The sequence below is a fragment of the Canis lupus genome, chromosome 17 (genome assembly GCF_048164855.1).
Source record: "Canis lupus baileyi chromosome 17, mCanLup2.hap1, whole genome shotgun sequence".
Lineage (NCBI taxonomy): Eukaryota > Metazoa > Chordata > Mammalia > Carnivora > Canidae > Canis > Canis lupus.
Window position 1 is genome coordinate 3,236,098 of NC_132854.1, and position 15,893 is coordinate 3,251,990.

General features: G+C 46.9%; 1 protein-coding gene across 3 annotated transcripts in view; it reads left to right on the forward strand.

Moving 5' to 3' along the window:
- The window catches only part of IRS2 (insulin receptor substrate 2), a 30,567-nt gene extending 17,759 nt beyond the window's left edge, over positions 1 to 12,808 (forward strand). For all 3 annotated transcript variants that reach the window (XR_012009737.1, XR_012009736.1, XM_072782400.1), the window contains one exon: positions 10,311 to 12,808. Coding sequence is in view for 1 of the 3 variants with exons in the window: in XM_072782400.1 (XP_072638501.1) it covers positions 10,311 to 10,315 (5 nt within the window). In the remaining 2 variants the exon portion in view is untranslated. The remainder of the gene's footprint in view (positions 1 to 10,310) is intronic.
- The last annotated feature ends 3,085 nt before the right edge of the window (positions 12,809 to 15,893 follow it).

Sequence of the window (15,893 nt, forward strand, 5' to 3'; positions counted from 1 at the left end):
CAATGTTTTAGAAAATCCGTCTATGCTTGTGGGTCTCCTTGGTGTCTCTGCTTCCTAGACTCTGGAGAAGCTCTTAGATGAGGCTCTGCAACAACAAGAGGCGAGAGTGGGAGGCAAGTAGCCACAAGTGGGCTACTTGCCCCACATCCAGGGCCTTTGCAGGGACTTGAGGCTGTGGCTGTGGCCGTGGCGCCCACCCTGTGACCCGCAGCCCAGGGCTGGTGTGGATTCCCACTCCCCAGCTCCTGTGTGACTGGCTGCCGCCCTGTTACCCTCTGTTCAGGCTGCTTGGAAGCCCGTTCATGTTCCGTTGAGTACAATAGGTAGAAATGACAAAATGTAATTTGCTGTGTTGCCTTTTGTCATTTGGGCTCCCAAGGACGTGGTTAGGAACGCACGTGACTTTTCAGTCCATCCTGAAAAGTCGCAGAGGCTTCTGCTCAGCTTGAAGGAACTGGAAATGGGACCAGGCCAGTCTACGCAGACAGGCTAGCCTTCTTCCCGTGGAAGGAGTGATGTCTTCACCCTGAGTTGACTGTTTCCCCCTCCCCGAGCCTTCAGCACTTTGGGAAGCTGGATCTTGCTGTGCTTGGCTGTGTTGTTCCCTCACTGGGCTTTCTTCTCACTAGAGAAGGGGCAAGAGTGGGGGACGTGCGTGATCACGCGTGCAGCTGCGGGGACCAAAACTGGGTCCCCTCCATATTCCCAGCCCAGGGGCAGCGTCAGGTGCTCTTCCTGGCTCTGTGTGTAACCGTTGTGGGTCTGGCCTCCAGGAGGACTGGGGGGCTAGGGTGTCCATGTGTCCATCCTGCCTGCTCTTTCAAATCCCTCCGAGGCCTTGAGAGATGCCAGGCTGGACCCCTGGCTCAGGTGTCCTGGGGTCCAGAGCCTCCCGTGTGGGAGGTCCCTCCTGGCAAATAAGTGTGTAAGATGCCTACCGGGTCCAGCCACTGAGTTCTCCCAAGGCTGGAGAAGTGAGTCTCCAGAGCCCTTTCCCTGCAGAGACTCCAGTGTGAGTGACTGGAGACACTACACTTTGGCACTCTTTGGCCCAGAGGGCATGTGTAGTAGCCTAACCTGCCCCAGGGGCTGTCGGGTTGTGAAGTGGGGGAGGGGGCTGGGGGCGGCACCTGCAGGTCCAGGTGGGGCCGGTGGGAGGAACCGCCATTTTCCTGGCCCGCTTCCTGGGAAGGCCTGGCCATCCATGGCTGCTGATTTTATTTTTCAGTAAATGAACTCGGTAAAGACAGTTTGTAACTTAGCACTTCACATTTTTTGTTACTGAAATTTTAATAAGTAGTACTTGGTTTGAATGTAAATCTCTGTGTGCAGCAGAGTCTGAATGCTGATGTTGACCTACAGTTTGCCACACTTTGGAGCATAAACCCGAGAGAACAGAAACTCGTGCCCATGGCCCCGCTCGCCAGTGGGCACCGTGCTGCGGGGCGCGTCCCGGCGGTCCCTGATGGCGCAGCTGCCTGCTCCGGGGCACATGCGCCCCCTGGCCGCACGCACGTTCTGTCCTGCCCACAGGACGTGGGGGGAGCAGCCGAGCAAGGCGATCAGGGCAGCATTTGAGAACTATTAGCTTTAAATGGCCTGGAGTTACCCTCAGAAAAACAATTCTACTTCTGTTCTGCTTCTATCCAATTAAAACAAGTTTATTCATTTCATTCCGGGAGCTATTTGCCATTGTTTTTGTGCATTCATGAGTTGTTTATTTGCTGCTTGAAGTTCCAGTTGTTCGTGATGTCATTCATGGGTAGAATTTTGAATGAAGGAAAATGCTGTGGTGGCAAACGTGCTCAGAGATAGCACTGTTGTGGCCGCACAGATTAGCCAAGAGAGCGGGGTGGGAGGAGCCAGGCTTTCTTTGGCCGCCTAGGGCTGCCGGGTCTCATTAAGTCTTTGTAGTTCACAAGGAACATGTGGCTACGCGTATACATCATTTGAAGGAACTTGAAGAAAGCAAAGGGACCCACCTGCAAGGTGCCACTAATGCTAGTGGCATGTACTCCTCTGCACACGGAAAGTCAAGAGTATCTCTACATTGTGTTTGACTTACATGCTTGTAGCTTTCATATGTAAAATTTGGTAGTTCCACAAAGGCCCAGGAAGGAACTCAGGGCAGGAGAATGATGGCCCTGTTTTCAGAAGGAAGAACAGAATGGTAAATGCTGGATCCTGGGCCCCAGGACTCCCTGTGGGACCAGTGACTGTCCACACCCACGTCGCATTGAGCCATTGGAATGGCATTCAGTTTGCAGGGGTGGGGACGGCTTGACCTGAGTCATTCCTAAGCTTCCAGAATGCCTTTGAGATGAGTGATGGTGAGAATGAGCCAGGACACCTGAGGGTTGGCTGCCCATTCACACAAGAGCCTTTAAATGAGATCTATTCTGAGCCCCCAGGAGATGGGAGAGGATGCCGACATCTGCATCCTGTGGAGGTTAATAGACAGGGAGGGAATCAGCCTGCGGAGAGGCGGAGGCCACTCAGGCCACCCAGGTGCATTTGCTCAGTGGAAGCTCGCACCTAGGAGGGAGATAGCTGGGCAGGGGCTGGGGGCAATGGATTCCAGAATTGCCCTCTGTTTTCTTTTCTTTTTTTTTTTTTTTAAAGATCTCATTTATTCAACATTTACTTCTTTCTTTTTTCCTGTAATGAAAGACAAGCACTTTAGTGCTTATTATGCTCTATTTTTAATACGTTTCCAAGTTGCTGTATTATTGTTAAATGTGTAAACTAGAGTATATATCTTAGAATCCTAGGCCGTACCTTTTAACTATACTCATAAGTCTGTTTCCTATTAAGTGATATTATAGAGGGGATTTGAGGTGTGTTTGTCATAATTTCAGACTTCCAAAAAATGCTTATTTCGGTTTCAATAATAAAAACAAGGAATGAAATCATAAAACTAAAATAACCCCAGTAGCAACTCTTACATATCTAAACATTTGAAGGAAAGAAAGGTGCATTTGAAATGATATATAACAACAGGGTATTTGGGGTGGATATATTTTGAATAAATTGTTATTGTACATTTCTTAATTTTGTAGGAAAAACATAATAGGTCTGAGAACTTCAGATATAAACAAGAAAAACATTTTTGTAGTGTACATAAAATACATGTTCTTTACATCGGCATAAGCTCATGAGCTTATGGAAAGAATTACAGTGTTCATAGGATATTTGCAATTTTAGTGCACATTATATCATTTAGCTCAATTATTCTTACTGTTTCATAGGGAGAAACATAACGCTTATATTCATGCTCTTAAATGACCCGAGAAAGAGAAAAGATTTGGACCCTTCTAGAATTGAAGGTCTAACTTATTATAACTTCACCTCTGTTAAAGTTGAAAGAACGATACTGTAGGATGTATCTTGTGTATGAAAACCGTACTCTCGTATTGTGTATGAAAAACGAACTAGAAGAGCCATAGGTAGCGGAAATTAATCCCCAAAGTGTGCTGGCTTCATAAATGATTGCATGACTTGCTTCCTCGTTTTCAGCAGGGCCTGTAACAAGATAGCGTGTTTTTTAGTCGAGGGTATTACATTTCTGAAGGACATAAGCTGGCAGCTTATATCCAGAGGGGGAATCAGGCTGTCTCCAGGTGTAACACAGATGGAAATGTATGGTGTTATTTTGACTCCCCCACCCTACTTTCTCCTCTGATGCCTTCCTCTCGTCTCGGGGCAGACGGTCTCTGCACAACCACTAGCTCTCCCGCTGAAGTGCAGAAGCTGCCCTGTGCAAACGAACGAGCATGGCTGTGTTCCAATAAAACTTTATTTACAGAAACAGACGACAGTCAGATTTAGCCGTACTTTGCTGACCTCTGCCTTGGAATGCCACTCTCTCTCATGAGGTGAAGAGGGTTTTCTTTTCTTCTGGGCCTCAGACCGTTCTAGGGTTTCATTCTCCTTTAGAAGTTCTGTTTGTTTGTTTAGCTTTTCTGCCTGTGAGAAATGGCATAAACCACATGGGTTTTTATTTCAACTTCATTGAAGCTAAAGAAAGGGCCTAATAAGCATTGTGCCAGATGCTGGGGACAGGAAGGGTTTGAGTCCCCAAATCCCAGGGGAGACAGGAGCAGGCGGCAGGAACCTGTGTAGTATCTTGTGTCCCTGGGGAGAGTTTTGTGATGGGCTAATAATGGTGCTTACTGTGCAAAAGTGTAAACTCCGAGGCGGACCTCCTCTCCCTCTCCCCAGTCCCACCCACTCCTATACTTTGTAGAAATGCTCCCAGTGGAGCAGGGAGGAGAGCCCTGGGGAAGTAAAGGAGCATCCTTTACTTCTGACCATTCTCAGGCGCTCCCTTACCTGGCTTTTCACCTAGAAAGGCCTGACATTTCATGATGTAAGAGCAAGGCCCCCAGCAATCCGGAGGAGGGTATTTTGCCCCTCTGGTGTCTATGCTGAATATGAATAATCAGTCATATTTCCTCTCTGGACACTGTTGGACTCTGCTGCCCTGGCATGGTGCACACTCTTGCTGCAGGAGATTGGCTGCTAGGGCACAAGCACAGAAAAGAAACAAATAGTTGAGATGTAAGTGTGCTGAGGAAGGGGTGGTGCAGTAGCTCCAGGCTGGGACCCCAAGGGCAAGGGCTCTTGCTCTTGGTGAAAAGGTCAATGGGAGGTAGAGGTGGAGAAGCCACCTTTCAGGGTCCCCAGCCTCCTATCAGGCTAGACCTTCTAGTCCCTGTCTGTGCCATGTCCTTTCCATCATGTACAGCTCAGTGCCAGGACATTTCTCCAACAAGCATTCATGATGAGATGATTTTACCTGTCAGTGGAAACAGTGATCTCATATAGAAGACAGTTTTAAATCTTGCACAATTGGTAAAGTCATTTACTGCCCCCTCTCCGTCTGTCCTGAGGAACTTTGTCTCCCCGAGTTTCCTTACAAGTTATTATTTTTTTCTGATTTAAATGAAAAGTTCGAGTAACCGTTTTTCTTAGAATCTCTTGTTATCACACTTAACCTTACTTTTTTTTTTTTTTCCTGGTATATTCAAGAGTGTTTTGCTTTTCTTCAAGTAAGGAGATACTGTATTATCAGGTTTATTTTTCTAGGAATTTCTCCTGTAACTGAAAAAGTTTATTTTCTCTTGTAATTCTCTGTTTTCACATCAAAGGTTTAAATGGGCCAAAGGACATGTCTGGGCTTATTGCAAGTTTCTTTCTTCCTAATCATAGTTGCCACTGGAAATGTAGGGTTTTGTTAAGTACGTTGTTTTGTTTGTCACGCAAGTCAGTATTTGCGCAGTCTTAATGCAGAGGTGCCTGAAGTTTAAGTCATTGTTACCTACTAAGTGCAGATGTCCCCCTCCCCCACTCCCCTTTTCCAGTGCCCTTGCTCCCTGCACCTGAGCCTGACCCCCCACCCCCACCTGTGGAGTTCTGGGTTGCGCCCCACAGGGTGGCTCACACACAGCCCTGCAGGAGACCATCTCCACCCAGGCCTCCCTAAGGCTCTGCGTGCGACCCTGGGTGGGACCCACGGGACCCTCTGCAGAGAGAACCAGGGCCTCCGGGGGCTGACTTGCAACCATTCAGGTCTGTGTACCAAATTCTGGGCACTGAAATATGGACTGTGAAGCCAAACACATGCAGACCCACGTACTTTTGAGAAATCAAAGCGAAAATGTCATAAGTCAGAATGTGTATGAAAAATGCTGCTTGAATTTATTTGCTGGTGCTGATTTCCCCAGCTTACCTCCGGAACACCCTAGAACATTCTAGACCTAATGATGCTCACTGTACTTTCCACTAACGTATTGGGAATTGTGGAATCCAGCTTGCCATCGGCAGGACATGTCAGTGTTTTGACATTTGTGCTGTCCATGGCAAAGAAACCTTCCCACTTGTTTTCTATTTCTTTCTGGTGTGTGTGTGTGTGTGTAAAATAGAGCAGATTGAAGGTGGGGTCTTTAATGACATTGTCCTTGCTCATTTGCATTGTGATTGCTCTTAAATGGAAGAGAAAAGGCAAGGAATGATCCCCCTCCTCCTCAGAAATTATGATACCTGGCACATGGAAACCTATTCTTCATGTGGCATCATTTGTCACATGTGACAGAGCAAAAACAAGACGGGAAAGTAACTGGCCGGTGTGACAGATGCTTTGGAACAGCTTCTATCTTTTTAATGCAAGGGTTTTTTTTTAATCAACTACTTTAGACCGATGCTTCTGTGAATGGGTTTCTTTACAAAGCAATGTCTAAGCTACAGAACAGTACCGTGTGATTATAGGACAAATTCAATGAATGCCAATAAGTTTAAATTATTTTTAGACCCATTACCTTCAGGATACAATCCAGACACCTTGGTAATTGCATTCATGAACAATGCTTCTTGATATGTTTATTTTTTATTTTGCCTCCACATCTAATGAGTTCCAGGAATGTCTCCCATCCTAATGAATATTCAGTGTGGAGTGATCATAAAATTAATAATTTGTACTTTTCTTCTACTAGAATTAACATAGATAACAAAGTACATAAAATTTTGCTGGGATCACCATCAGAAGTCATAAATATTTAAAGGTGAGGATGTCAAGTTTGTGGCATTTCCTAGTCTGGATGAAGCAGATTAATTTTCAGGAGGAGAGATCACTTAACTTACTTTAAAAGTCAGTAAACAGGGATCCCTGGGTGGCTCAGCGGTTTAGCATCTGCCTTTGGCTCAGGACGTGATCCTGGAGTCCCGGGATCAAGTCCCACATCAGGCTCCCTGCATGGAGCCTGCTTCTCCCTCCGCCTATGTCTCTGCCTCTCTCTCTCTATGTCTCTCATGAATAAATAAATAAAATCTTAAAATAAATAAATAAAAGTCAGTAAACAATCGAAAACGGCAAGTATGCTCATGCTCCCAGGGCCAGCTCCTGCCACTCTCCTCTTCCTCTGGGGATGGGGGAACAGGGGGTTCCTGCTGCCTCTGCATCCTCTGAGCCCTGGCCCAGTTCCTGAGCAGTCGCCAGGCAACCTTTTCCTCCGGCCGCTCCTCTTCTCCACTTCTCCACCAGGTTCAGGGCCCCAGCCAGCATGTGCCACAGCCTCGGGCTGGAAGGGCAGCTGGGGACCCTCTTGGGCCTTCTTTCTATAACAAATTAAAAACTATAGTTAGGTTTCTAAAACCAATCCCTTCCTCCCTGTGTGTGTTCTTGTTGAGTATTCACCTCTGGTGGATTCTGTCCAGATTCTTTTCATCATCATGTCATGGTCCTTGTGACCTGATTTGGGGTGCTCCAGCCTTCCTTTCTTTTGCATCCAAACAAGGATGTTTGCTGAAGGCACGCTGTTTGTTGCACGTGAGGCCACCACCAGCTCCATGAACCGCAGCGTGTCGGGGAGGGCCCTGGGTGCACACATGGTGAGCCACGGGTGGGGTGTCGTGGGGCAGCTGCCGGGTGTGGCAGGTGGTCCGGACCCCAGGTCCTTGTGCCTGGGACCCCCCGTCTTAACCCTCCTACTGCCACACCGAGAAGCACTGTGGAAAGCAGCTGCTTTAATCTCATAGGAGACAGGTTGCATACATGTGTTCACTCTCATATTCATCTGTGTTTTCCACGTGTAGGGAGCACAGCACACGTCATGCTGGGACCTCTGTCTCAGAGCTGGTGGTCGTCCTCTTCCTGCCATGCCCAGCTTCAGCTGGTGTTCTTCCCATGGCCAGGAGCAGGTGCCTCCTGCTGTGACAGTGCGGACGCATGTGTGTGGTCACCTCCCCAAGTGTGTGTGTGTGTGTGTGTGTGTGTCTGTGTATGTCTATATGTGGTCACCTCCCCAGGTGTGTGTATGTGTATGTGTATGTGTGTGTTGTCACCTCCCCAGGTGTGTGTGTGTGCGTGGTCATCCCCTCCAACGTCCCCAGTCTTCAGGATCTCTCCCTGTCCACCCTTTCCATAGTGTCCTAGGGTTGTGTGGGCAGCCCCAGGGTCTCAGAGACCAAGGGAACTGTGTTCCTTACTGTCCCCACCCTGTGCATGGCATCACTGGTGTGCCCCCAGCCCACTCCTCTGGTGCCTGTGGCGAACCTGTCTCTGTGCTGGTGACTGTGGCCTGGCCATCCTTCAGCGCCAGGCGTGGGCTGGGAGCCGTGCTTCCACTGGTGGGGGGAGGCTGGCAGTTGGGGTCCCTGAGGGCTCCCCCTTGCCCATCAGCCCTGCGAAAGTCACCCTGTGCACAAATGTATGAATGAAAGATGATCCCGCCTATCTCAGCGCTACTCCCACCATGCTAAAGCACAGAAATTAAGGTTTTGTGCTGTAGTGCACAAGGGGAAAATCTCGTGTTCACCTTGAGGAGAGCCCACGAAGATCTGATGATTGGAGCTGTGTCACTGCTGTGAAGCCTTCCTTCCATACGGAGTGAGCGGGCGGTGGCCCCCAAATTTTGCCAGTGTGAATGGAAAATGCATTTCTCAGGAGCAGCTAACCCACATGTCTAGGACCGTTCTTAAGTTTGGGAAATTGAGGAATTTACTTGCTTAGCTGTTTTCACAATAATAGATTGAAGGTTAACAGGAGACAATTCAGCTACATTTAGCTAAGCTTCAGAGTAAAAAGAAAACAAACTCTGACCCAAAATCTTTATGTCAGCAGATCCACTGTGTCTTGACCACCTGCTCTGGAGTGGCCAGGAATTCATCTCCTGCTCAGGACCTCAGGGAGAAAACGCAAGCTCTTATTTTGGGGAGACTTGGAAGTCGGAGGTGGATTTTAGCAAACACCTGCTATCCAAGGAACGTGGGCATTTGGGTTTGGGTTCTCACACGCGCTCTCACTGGGACAGTGTTGAAATAGCCAGGGCACATCTCTTCCCGGGACAAAATCTGGCCCCTGTTTCTGCTTTGGGGGAACTCTTCACCTATTAAAGTTTTTAAAGGACATAAAGCTTTTTTTTTTTTTTTTTTTTTTTTTTTTTAAGATTTTGTTTATTCATGAGAGACACACAGAGAGAGGCAGAGACAGAAGCAGGCTCCCTGCAATGAGCCTGATATGGGACTCGATCCCAGGATCCTGGATCATGACCCGAGTCAAAGGCAGACGCTCAACCATTGAGCCACCCAGGTGCCCCAACATAAAGCTTTTTAAAAATAATAAATGATGGCAATACCACATTGTAGGGGACTTATGAGAAAACAGGAAAAGGTATGATGTTTACAGTGTATGTTGGCAGTTGACAGAAGCTCGTGTGTCCAGGCCTTTTGTTTTTCTGGCCACACATGGGATGCAGCCCGCGGAGTCAGTACCAGGGCACGGCCTGGCATGCGAAGCCATCAGGGCTCTCAGGCGCTCATTCTGGGCTGCATGGTGCTCTGGAAATTCTCTCTTGCTGGGAGCAGCCCCCTGAACTCAAGGTGCACAGAAAAGAATTAGCTTCACAACAAAGTAAAACGGGTAGTGGGGTGAGGGTTGGGGGCGAGTTGTAATGATTCTGGAGCAGTGTTGGGAAGTGCAGGTCCTGTGAGTACAACAGCCAGGGAAGAGCACCTGCCTGCGTAGGGCAGGGCGTGGCCAGCAGCGCCCGCAGGTGTCCCATCGGCTGCCATCACGGGGATGGGCATGCAAAAGAACCACCTGGCATTTTGATTAAAAAGCCAAAAAGCTTAAAAAGGAAGGCAATTTGCTGTGAGATGTTGGAGTCTCTCAACTTGGTTGGTCTGTCCGCCAAAGAAGGAACATAGGGAGTAAAAACATGCTGGAAATGATGAAAATCGGGAACAGGTTAAGGAAGTTTGATCCCTGGGCCTGGAAGGGAGGAGGGAGTTCGAGCAGGCTGGGGTCCTAAGGCCTTGTCACCACCAGGCTGGTGGGAGTAAGTGACCTAACCCTGCCCCAGGCAGCCACGCAGATGAGGAGGGTGTGGGATGACAAGCATGTGGCTGCAGGTACTTGCATCTTCCTGGTCATTCGGGGGAGGGGATCCACGATCCAGTGGGAGGGCTTCCGAGGCAGGGTGTGGACTCCCCACATGTCCCGTGTTCCCGCTAACCCCCAATGGCACAGCTTCCGGATGCGCTTCCGGCCCTTGGTGCCAACCTGTGGTCTTCGTGCTCCCCCGGCCCCTCGCCAGCAGCCCCCCCCCCCCCCCCAGAAGCCGAGTGGGGCCTATCCTTCCAGGTTGTTTCTGGCAAACAGAATGAGGGTTTGGTGGCTTCCCAAAGTGCATCGCATTTGGAAGTGTTCACGCCTTCACAGGCCGTGAAGGTGGCTCCAGGGGGTTTCTTCCTCTAAGTCAGGATCGCTCTGTCCCTGTGACAGTCACCACTGACTTCTTTCCTTTCTTTTCCAGAGTGAGGATCTGTCTGGCTTTGTCACCGTGACATCTCACATCAGAAAATGACAGTGAAAGAAGATGCTCAGCGGTGGTGGTGGTTTGCGTTCTTTTTGTTTTGTTTCGTTTCGTTTTGTTAATCTGAAGCTGCTTACAATTTTCTTTTTGGATCTGAGCAATGACTAGGATTTGGAACATCTGCCACCGTATTAGACTCTAAACCCACAAGGCAAGGACACCTGCCCCTCTGCCTGGTTCCCGCGGGGGGCATTCATCATTCTGCTGTTTGTGCTGTGTTCTGTTCGTTTGACAAAATTAGCCGAAGGAGTTGTAATCAAGAAAATTGGATGTTCCCATTGGCCTTTTAAATTGTGGCCAGTGTCTTTATTTCTTCTTACTTTCATTTTGGCAAAGCAGATTTATCCCTCAGCATGCTAGGAGATTCCACCAATACCCACGAGAGTGGTAAAATCTGGCATTTACTGGCATGCACTCAAAACTACCACAGTCCTACCTCAGTTCTAGGGGAAGCCGGATTTGCGTGGCCGGGGGCCGGCAGGACCTCCCGTGTGCATCTCTGCTGAGCGTGTCTCGAGCGCGGCCTTTCAGCCTTAGTAACTGGTCCCAGGATGCAGCTGCTCCGTGGACTCCAATCCAGGTACCTGCGTGTTTACTCAGAGCCCAGTGTGGGACTGACATTTCTCAATGGAAATGCCATTTGGGATTGGACTTCAAAGATGGATTCATAAATAATAATAATAATGTGTAACTGAAGCAACCTTCTTTTGAAAATCATCAACTCTCTTGGGTAGTGGGGGCGGGGGGAGGCCTGGGGCAGGGGGTGAATATCTCTTTTTACCTTTAACAGACTTGTTTAATCTTCTCTATGTAGATGTTTATGTAGGTACTACAAATTGCAAAAAGCCTTTGATCCTATTTACAAGCTCAAATGTCTCTGCTATCCTTAATCTTGAGCTTGCACTTCTTTAACCAAAAATTCACCTAGGCATGCTAGCGATCCAAGGGTGGTCACAGCTTTGGCAGATTAAAAAAAAAAAACGTATTATCTTTACTCAACGCTATCATGTCGGCTAGTGAGGCTGCCCTGAGCAACAATAAAAAAACGCAAAAACTCAGAAAAAGAAAAGGGAAGGAAAGAACCTGGCATAAGAGCTATTCTGGCCCCTGTGTTGTTAAAGGAAGAAAAACAAGGAGACAAAAAAAAAAAAAAAAAAACCTCACAGTACATCTGACTTGTCGAGAAAGTCCCTAACGAGACTACCCTCATTTTATGTTTCCAGTGTTCTGAAGATAACAGTGTTGTGGCCATTAGTACAGGTGTCACCCAAACCTGCTGACCTTGGCCAGCAGAATGTCATGTCACCTCGCTGCCCCCTTGACACGTGGCAGAGGGCTGAGGATCCCCCTTCCCCGGGCACGTCCACGGTGCCTCTCTGCTCGGATAGTCCTGTAGAGGTTACACTAATTCATCGGAGATGTGAGTTGTCTTTTTTTTTTTTTTTGGAGAAAAATATATATAAATATATAGATATATATCACTATAGAATAATGCATTAATAAAATGAGGCTTTTTTAGAGGAAGACCAAAAAATTCAATGTCTTAAAAATATATTTAATGGCAATGCAAAAGTCTTCCTGCTTCCATGCTGAACTTTTAGAACAGAGGATTGTATTGCAAGACAAAGTTGAATGTAAAGTGATCCCCCTGAACATTTTTTAAGTTTTACTTTTCTAAAATTACACATTGCGACAGTGTATAGACCATACGATGTTCGTTTGGAGGTCAATTTCAGTGTATGATGCATATACTTTATGAAGATGTATAAAATGTCCTGACATTTGGATTTAGTTTTGGGACTCGGAATCGGAATTGATGGACGGTATTTGTATGGAATCCCCCCAGGACAGCGTGGACCCTGCTGGATACAGTGTATGGCGTATGTAAGTAGTGCTCTATACTTAGCGTAGTCATAGCACTATACTGCAGCTTACAACAAGCAAAACGAAAAGTTGATAATATTAATAAATTTTCCTCTATCCTGTACATTTCAAAAAAAAAAAAGGCATATGCAATATTTACATTTTTAATTTAGTTTACAGAATGGAACCAAAATGTATAAATGTTATGTTTGCTAAAACTTCACAATGTATATTGGGTCTTTGTACATTTTGCCTGACTTACCTTAAATTTAAAATATTTTTTGCTATATAAACTTTAACAGTTATTAAACAGTGTTTTCTTTTTGGGTACGTATTGTTTCTGGATATCAAGATGTTAAATATATTTCTTGCTATTGTGATATGACAAAAGACTTACCTTATCTTGCTCTGTCTTCCACTGTACACGCTGTATATAAGGGTCAATGTGACGCTGCTGGAGACGACAATAAATGGATCTAGAATAGTGCATTGTATTTAGTCTGTATTGATCATGGATGCTCTCCTTAACAGCCATATGCAATAAAATAAAATACATTATTTATGAAATGAATAAAGCCTCAAGGATATCTTTTTCTGCGTGGATGATTCTGAGTTCAACATAAAACCACTCTACTCCAGGTGTTTGAGAGCAAAAAAGTAAATAGGAAGCTCTTAAAATACTTTGATGCCTCTTAATTTAAATGTTTTAATCCTGGAAACCCAATAATATTCCCCAAATGACAGAATTTATGAAAAGTAAGTGTATTAAGAAAACAAAGATGTTACTTATTTCACAAAACACAGATTGTGTAACTGTGCTGGCTGGACACAGTTCTAAGTGCTGTACGAACATTCACTCCTTTGTAGTTCATAACAACCTCAGGTGGTAAGACACACCATCCCCATTTTACAGATGACCAGCTGGAGCACCAGAGGGCAATGTCCTACCTGGGGGTATGTAGCTCTGAGCAGCGGGAGCCGGAGTCGAAGCCCATCTGCAGGCTTGTGCTGTCCGGCCCCGCCTTCTCCCAGGGATGCGGTTGTGGGAGGGCTGAACCAATGCATTCAAGAGAGTCATCAGGGCCAGGAGGTACAATTTAGGAGGCAAAAAACATAAAAATGATGACTATTGATTTTTATCAAGAACAACTTTACCTCCTTGTTGGAAATAATTTTTCTGCACCTCCATTCACCCTGAAATTATAGGAGTGCAATAACATGGGTATCCCCTCTTTTGAGCAAATAGAACCAGAGCAGTTTGGCAGACAATTTTAAAGGTTGGCTTTTAAGTCACAAGACTGGTGGACACTGTGTGTGGCGCTCAGGGACTTGGTGCAGCCCGTTCGTGTCTGGCTGGATTACGCGGGGTCTCATTAGACACACAGGAGGAGGAGGCCTGCCCAGGTTTGATGCCCTGAAATCTATTTTAACGAGCAGGTCATAGCTGCCATTCTAGGAGAGTCGTATAGGAATCGGCAAATATATTTACCCAAAAGAGCTGATTATAAATGAAGTGGGGAGTAAGTTGCAAAGATGCACAAACACCGGAGGAGTTTACCTGAAACCGATTTAGAAACCTCGAGGAGAAGGCTAAGTTTTGTAGGACAGAATAATGTGAAGGTTGGAGATCCCACTCTGGATTTAGGAAGAGTTGGATTCTGAGCCCTAGGTGGTCTCAGTAGTGAATTTGGAAGATGCACCTCTGTTCCCAGTCTTCTGACCTGTCTTTGCAAGAGTCCAGTATCTGAGCTGACCTGCAGGACTCCAGGTCCCAGGCCACACCTTACAGAACAAGTTTCCAGGCTGGCCTGGGCAGATTGTTCATTTGTTTGTGCACAGAGGTCTGAAGTGACCATGTGCTATCATTTCGGTGAAGCAAGCATGATTTAATGTATCAGAGCAACACTTTGATGCTCCTGGGTGAAGTATGATGGGGAGATAATCGCCCCTTTGAAAGGTGCAGTGTGTCTTTTCCATCACTGCCCTCCTGCGGCTAACCCATGTTTCTCTGATTCGTACAACTCGGGGCACTAGGAAGTTTGCAATTCTTGCTTTGGCAGGAATCCATGGGACAGGGCAGTGTGGCCTCGCAGTGCTTGACAGCTGGGCAACACTAAACATCCCTCCAGGATCTGGCCAGGTTTTCACTCTTGCAGCCCCGTCTGTCTCTGTTCTGTTCTTCAGCTTGTTTTCGCTTCTCCTAAGGACACTGTTTAGCAGTTGGGTGGTTTCGTGCCTGCTTGTCCTTAGCACCTCCTTGATTTCGTGCTAAAACAATTACTTGAATCCACCTCAGCCCTCCAGTGACTCATGGCCTTTGCCACTACATGTAGAGAAAGTTCTGGGCTCTTTTGGGCACTGGCTTTTCTGATCTGAAGCTGCACCTCCTGGGTTTTCTTTTCTTTTTTTTTCAGAGTCCACTCCTTTCACCCAGGATGGGAACTCTAAAAACTCTAAATTTTCTCAAAATTCCTTACACCTCGAGAAAATTGAGATGCCCCAGCCCCCTCCCTCCAGCTTTCCCATCTGAGACCTCACAAATTCCTGGGTGACCCCATGTAAAACAAAAACATCAAATGATTGCATTTCCCAGAAAAGATGTGTAAAATACCATACAAGTATTCATGAGGATAGAGTTCACCGCAGATAATAGAAAACCCAAGCAGTGGCTTACTCCAGTGGTTCTTCAGCACACAGGCTGATCAGGATCACTTGGAATGCTTGTTAGACCAGATCTTGGGATGATCAGTCCCCAGACTTTCTTTTTATTGATCTGGGTAGTAGGACTCAAGGATTTACATTTCTAGCAACATCCCAGGGGATGCTGAGGCTGCCAGTCGGAGACCACACTTTGAGAACCACTTAACGGTAAAGGGATTTATTATCTTCTGTAACAGGGGTTCAGGGCTGGGTTAATTAGGCAGCTCCATGGCATTATCATGGGGCCAGGACCTTCTCACCTTCTACTCAGCCACCCTATCTTTGTTTTTTATTCTGAGGCCTGTCCCCTCATGTTTATAAGATAGTTGTAGCGGCCCCATAAGGTATATCCTCCCATAATAATATCCCGTAAAGACAGTCTCTGTTCCATGGGTACTTTTCAAAGAGATGCAAATGGTCCCAGAGCCACCTACTCCCAGCCAGCCAGGCCTCACTCCCACAGACAGCCCGTTGTGGTCTTGGTTACTGGGGAGAGACACTGTGGTTGCTTTGCACTGAATGAGACTCACCCTCTGGGCCTGGGAGCAGTCAGCATCCCCAGAAGTGCCAGTCAACTGGGTAGTGAACAGTCGGCTGCTGGTGACAAACTCTTGAGAATGGGTGGTATCTCGCAGAGCCGGGCTGGCAGTGGCTGTGCCAGCAGCAGAAAATGAACCTGTGATTGGAACTCTTTCAAATGCAAGAGGCCATCTGTGTTCACGGTGCACACACTCCCAATCTCCGGGGACTTTGAGAAGGGGTTCCTAGTAATGTACAAGTGGACCGAAGTGAAAAGTCTAGCACGATCAAAAATCGTAATAGTGATACTGGCCTGTATTTACAGAATTGCTGTTTTCAAGACCCTGAACATAATTCCCACCACCGTGTTCTTTATGTATGTTTGCTCTTGTTATTCTGCACAACATTGGAAGCTATTTTGTGAAAGATCAAGATACAAAG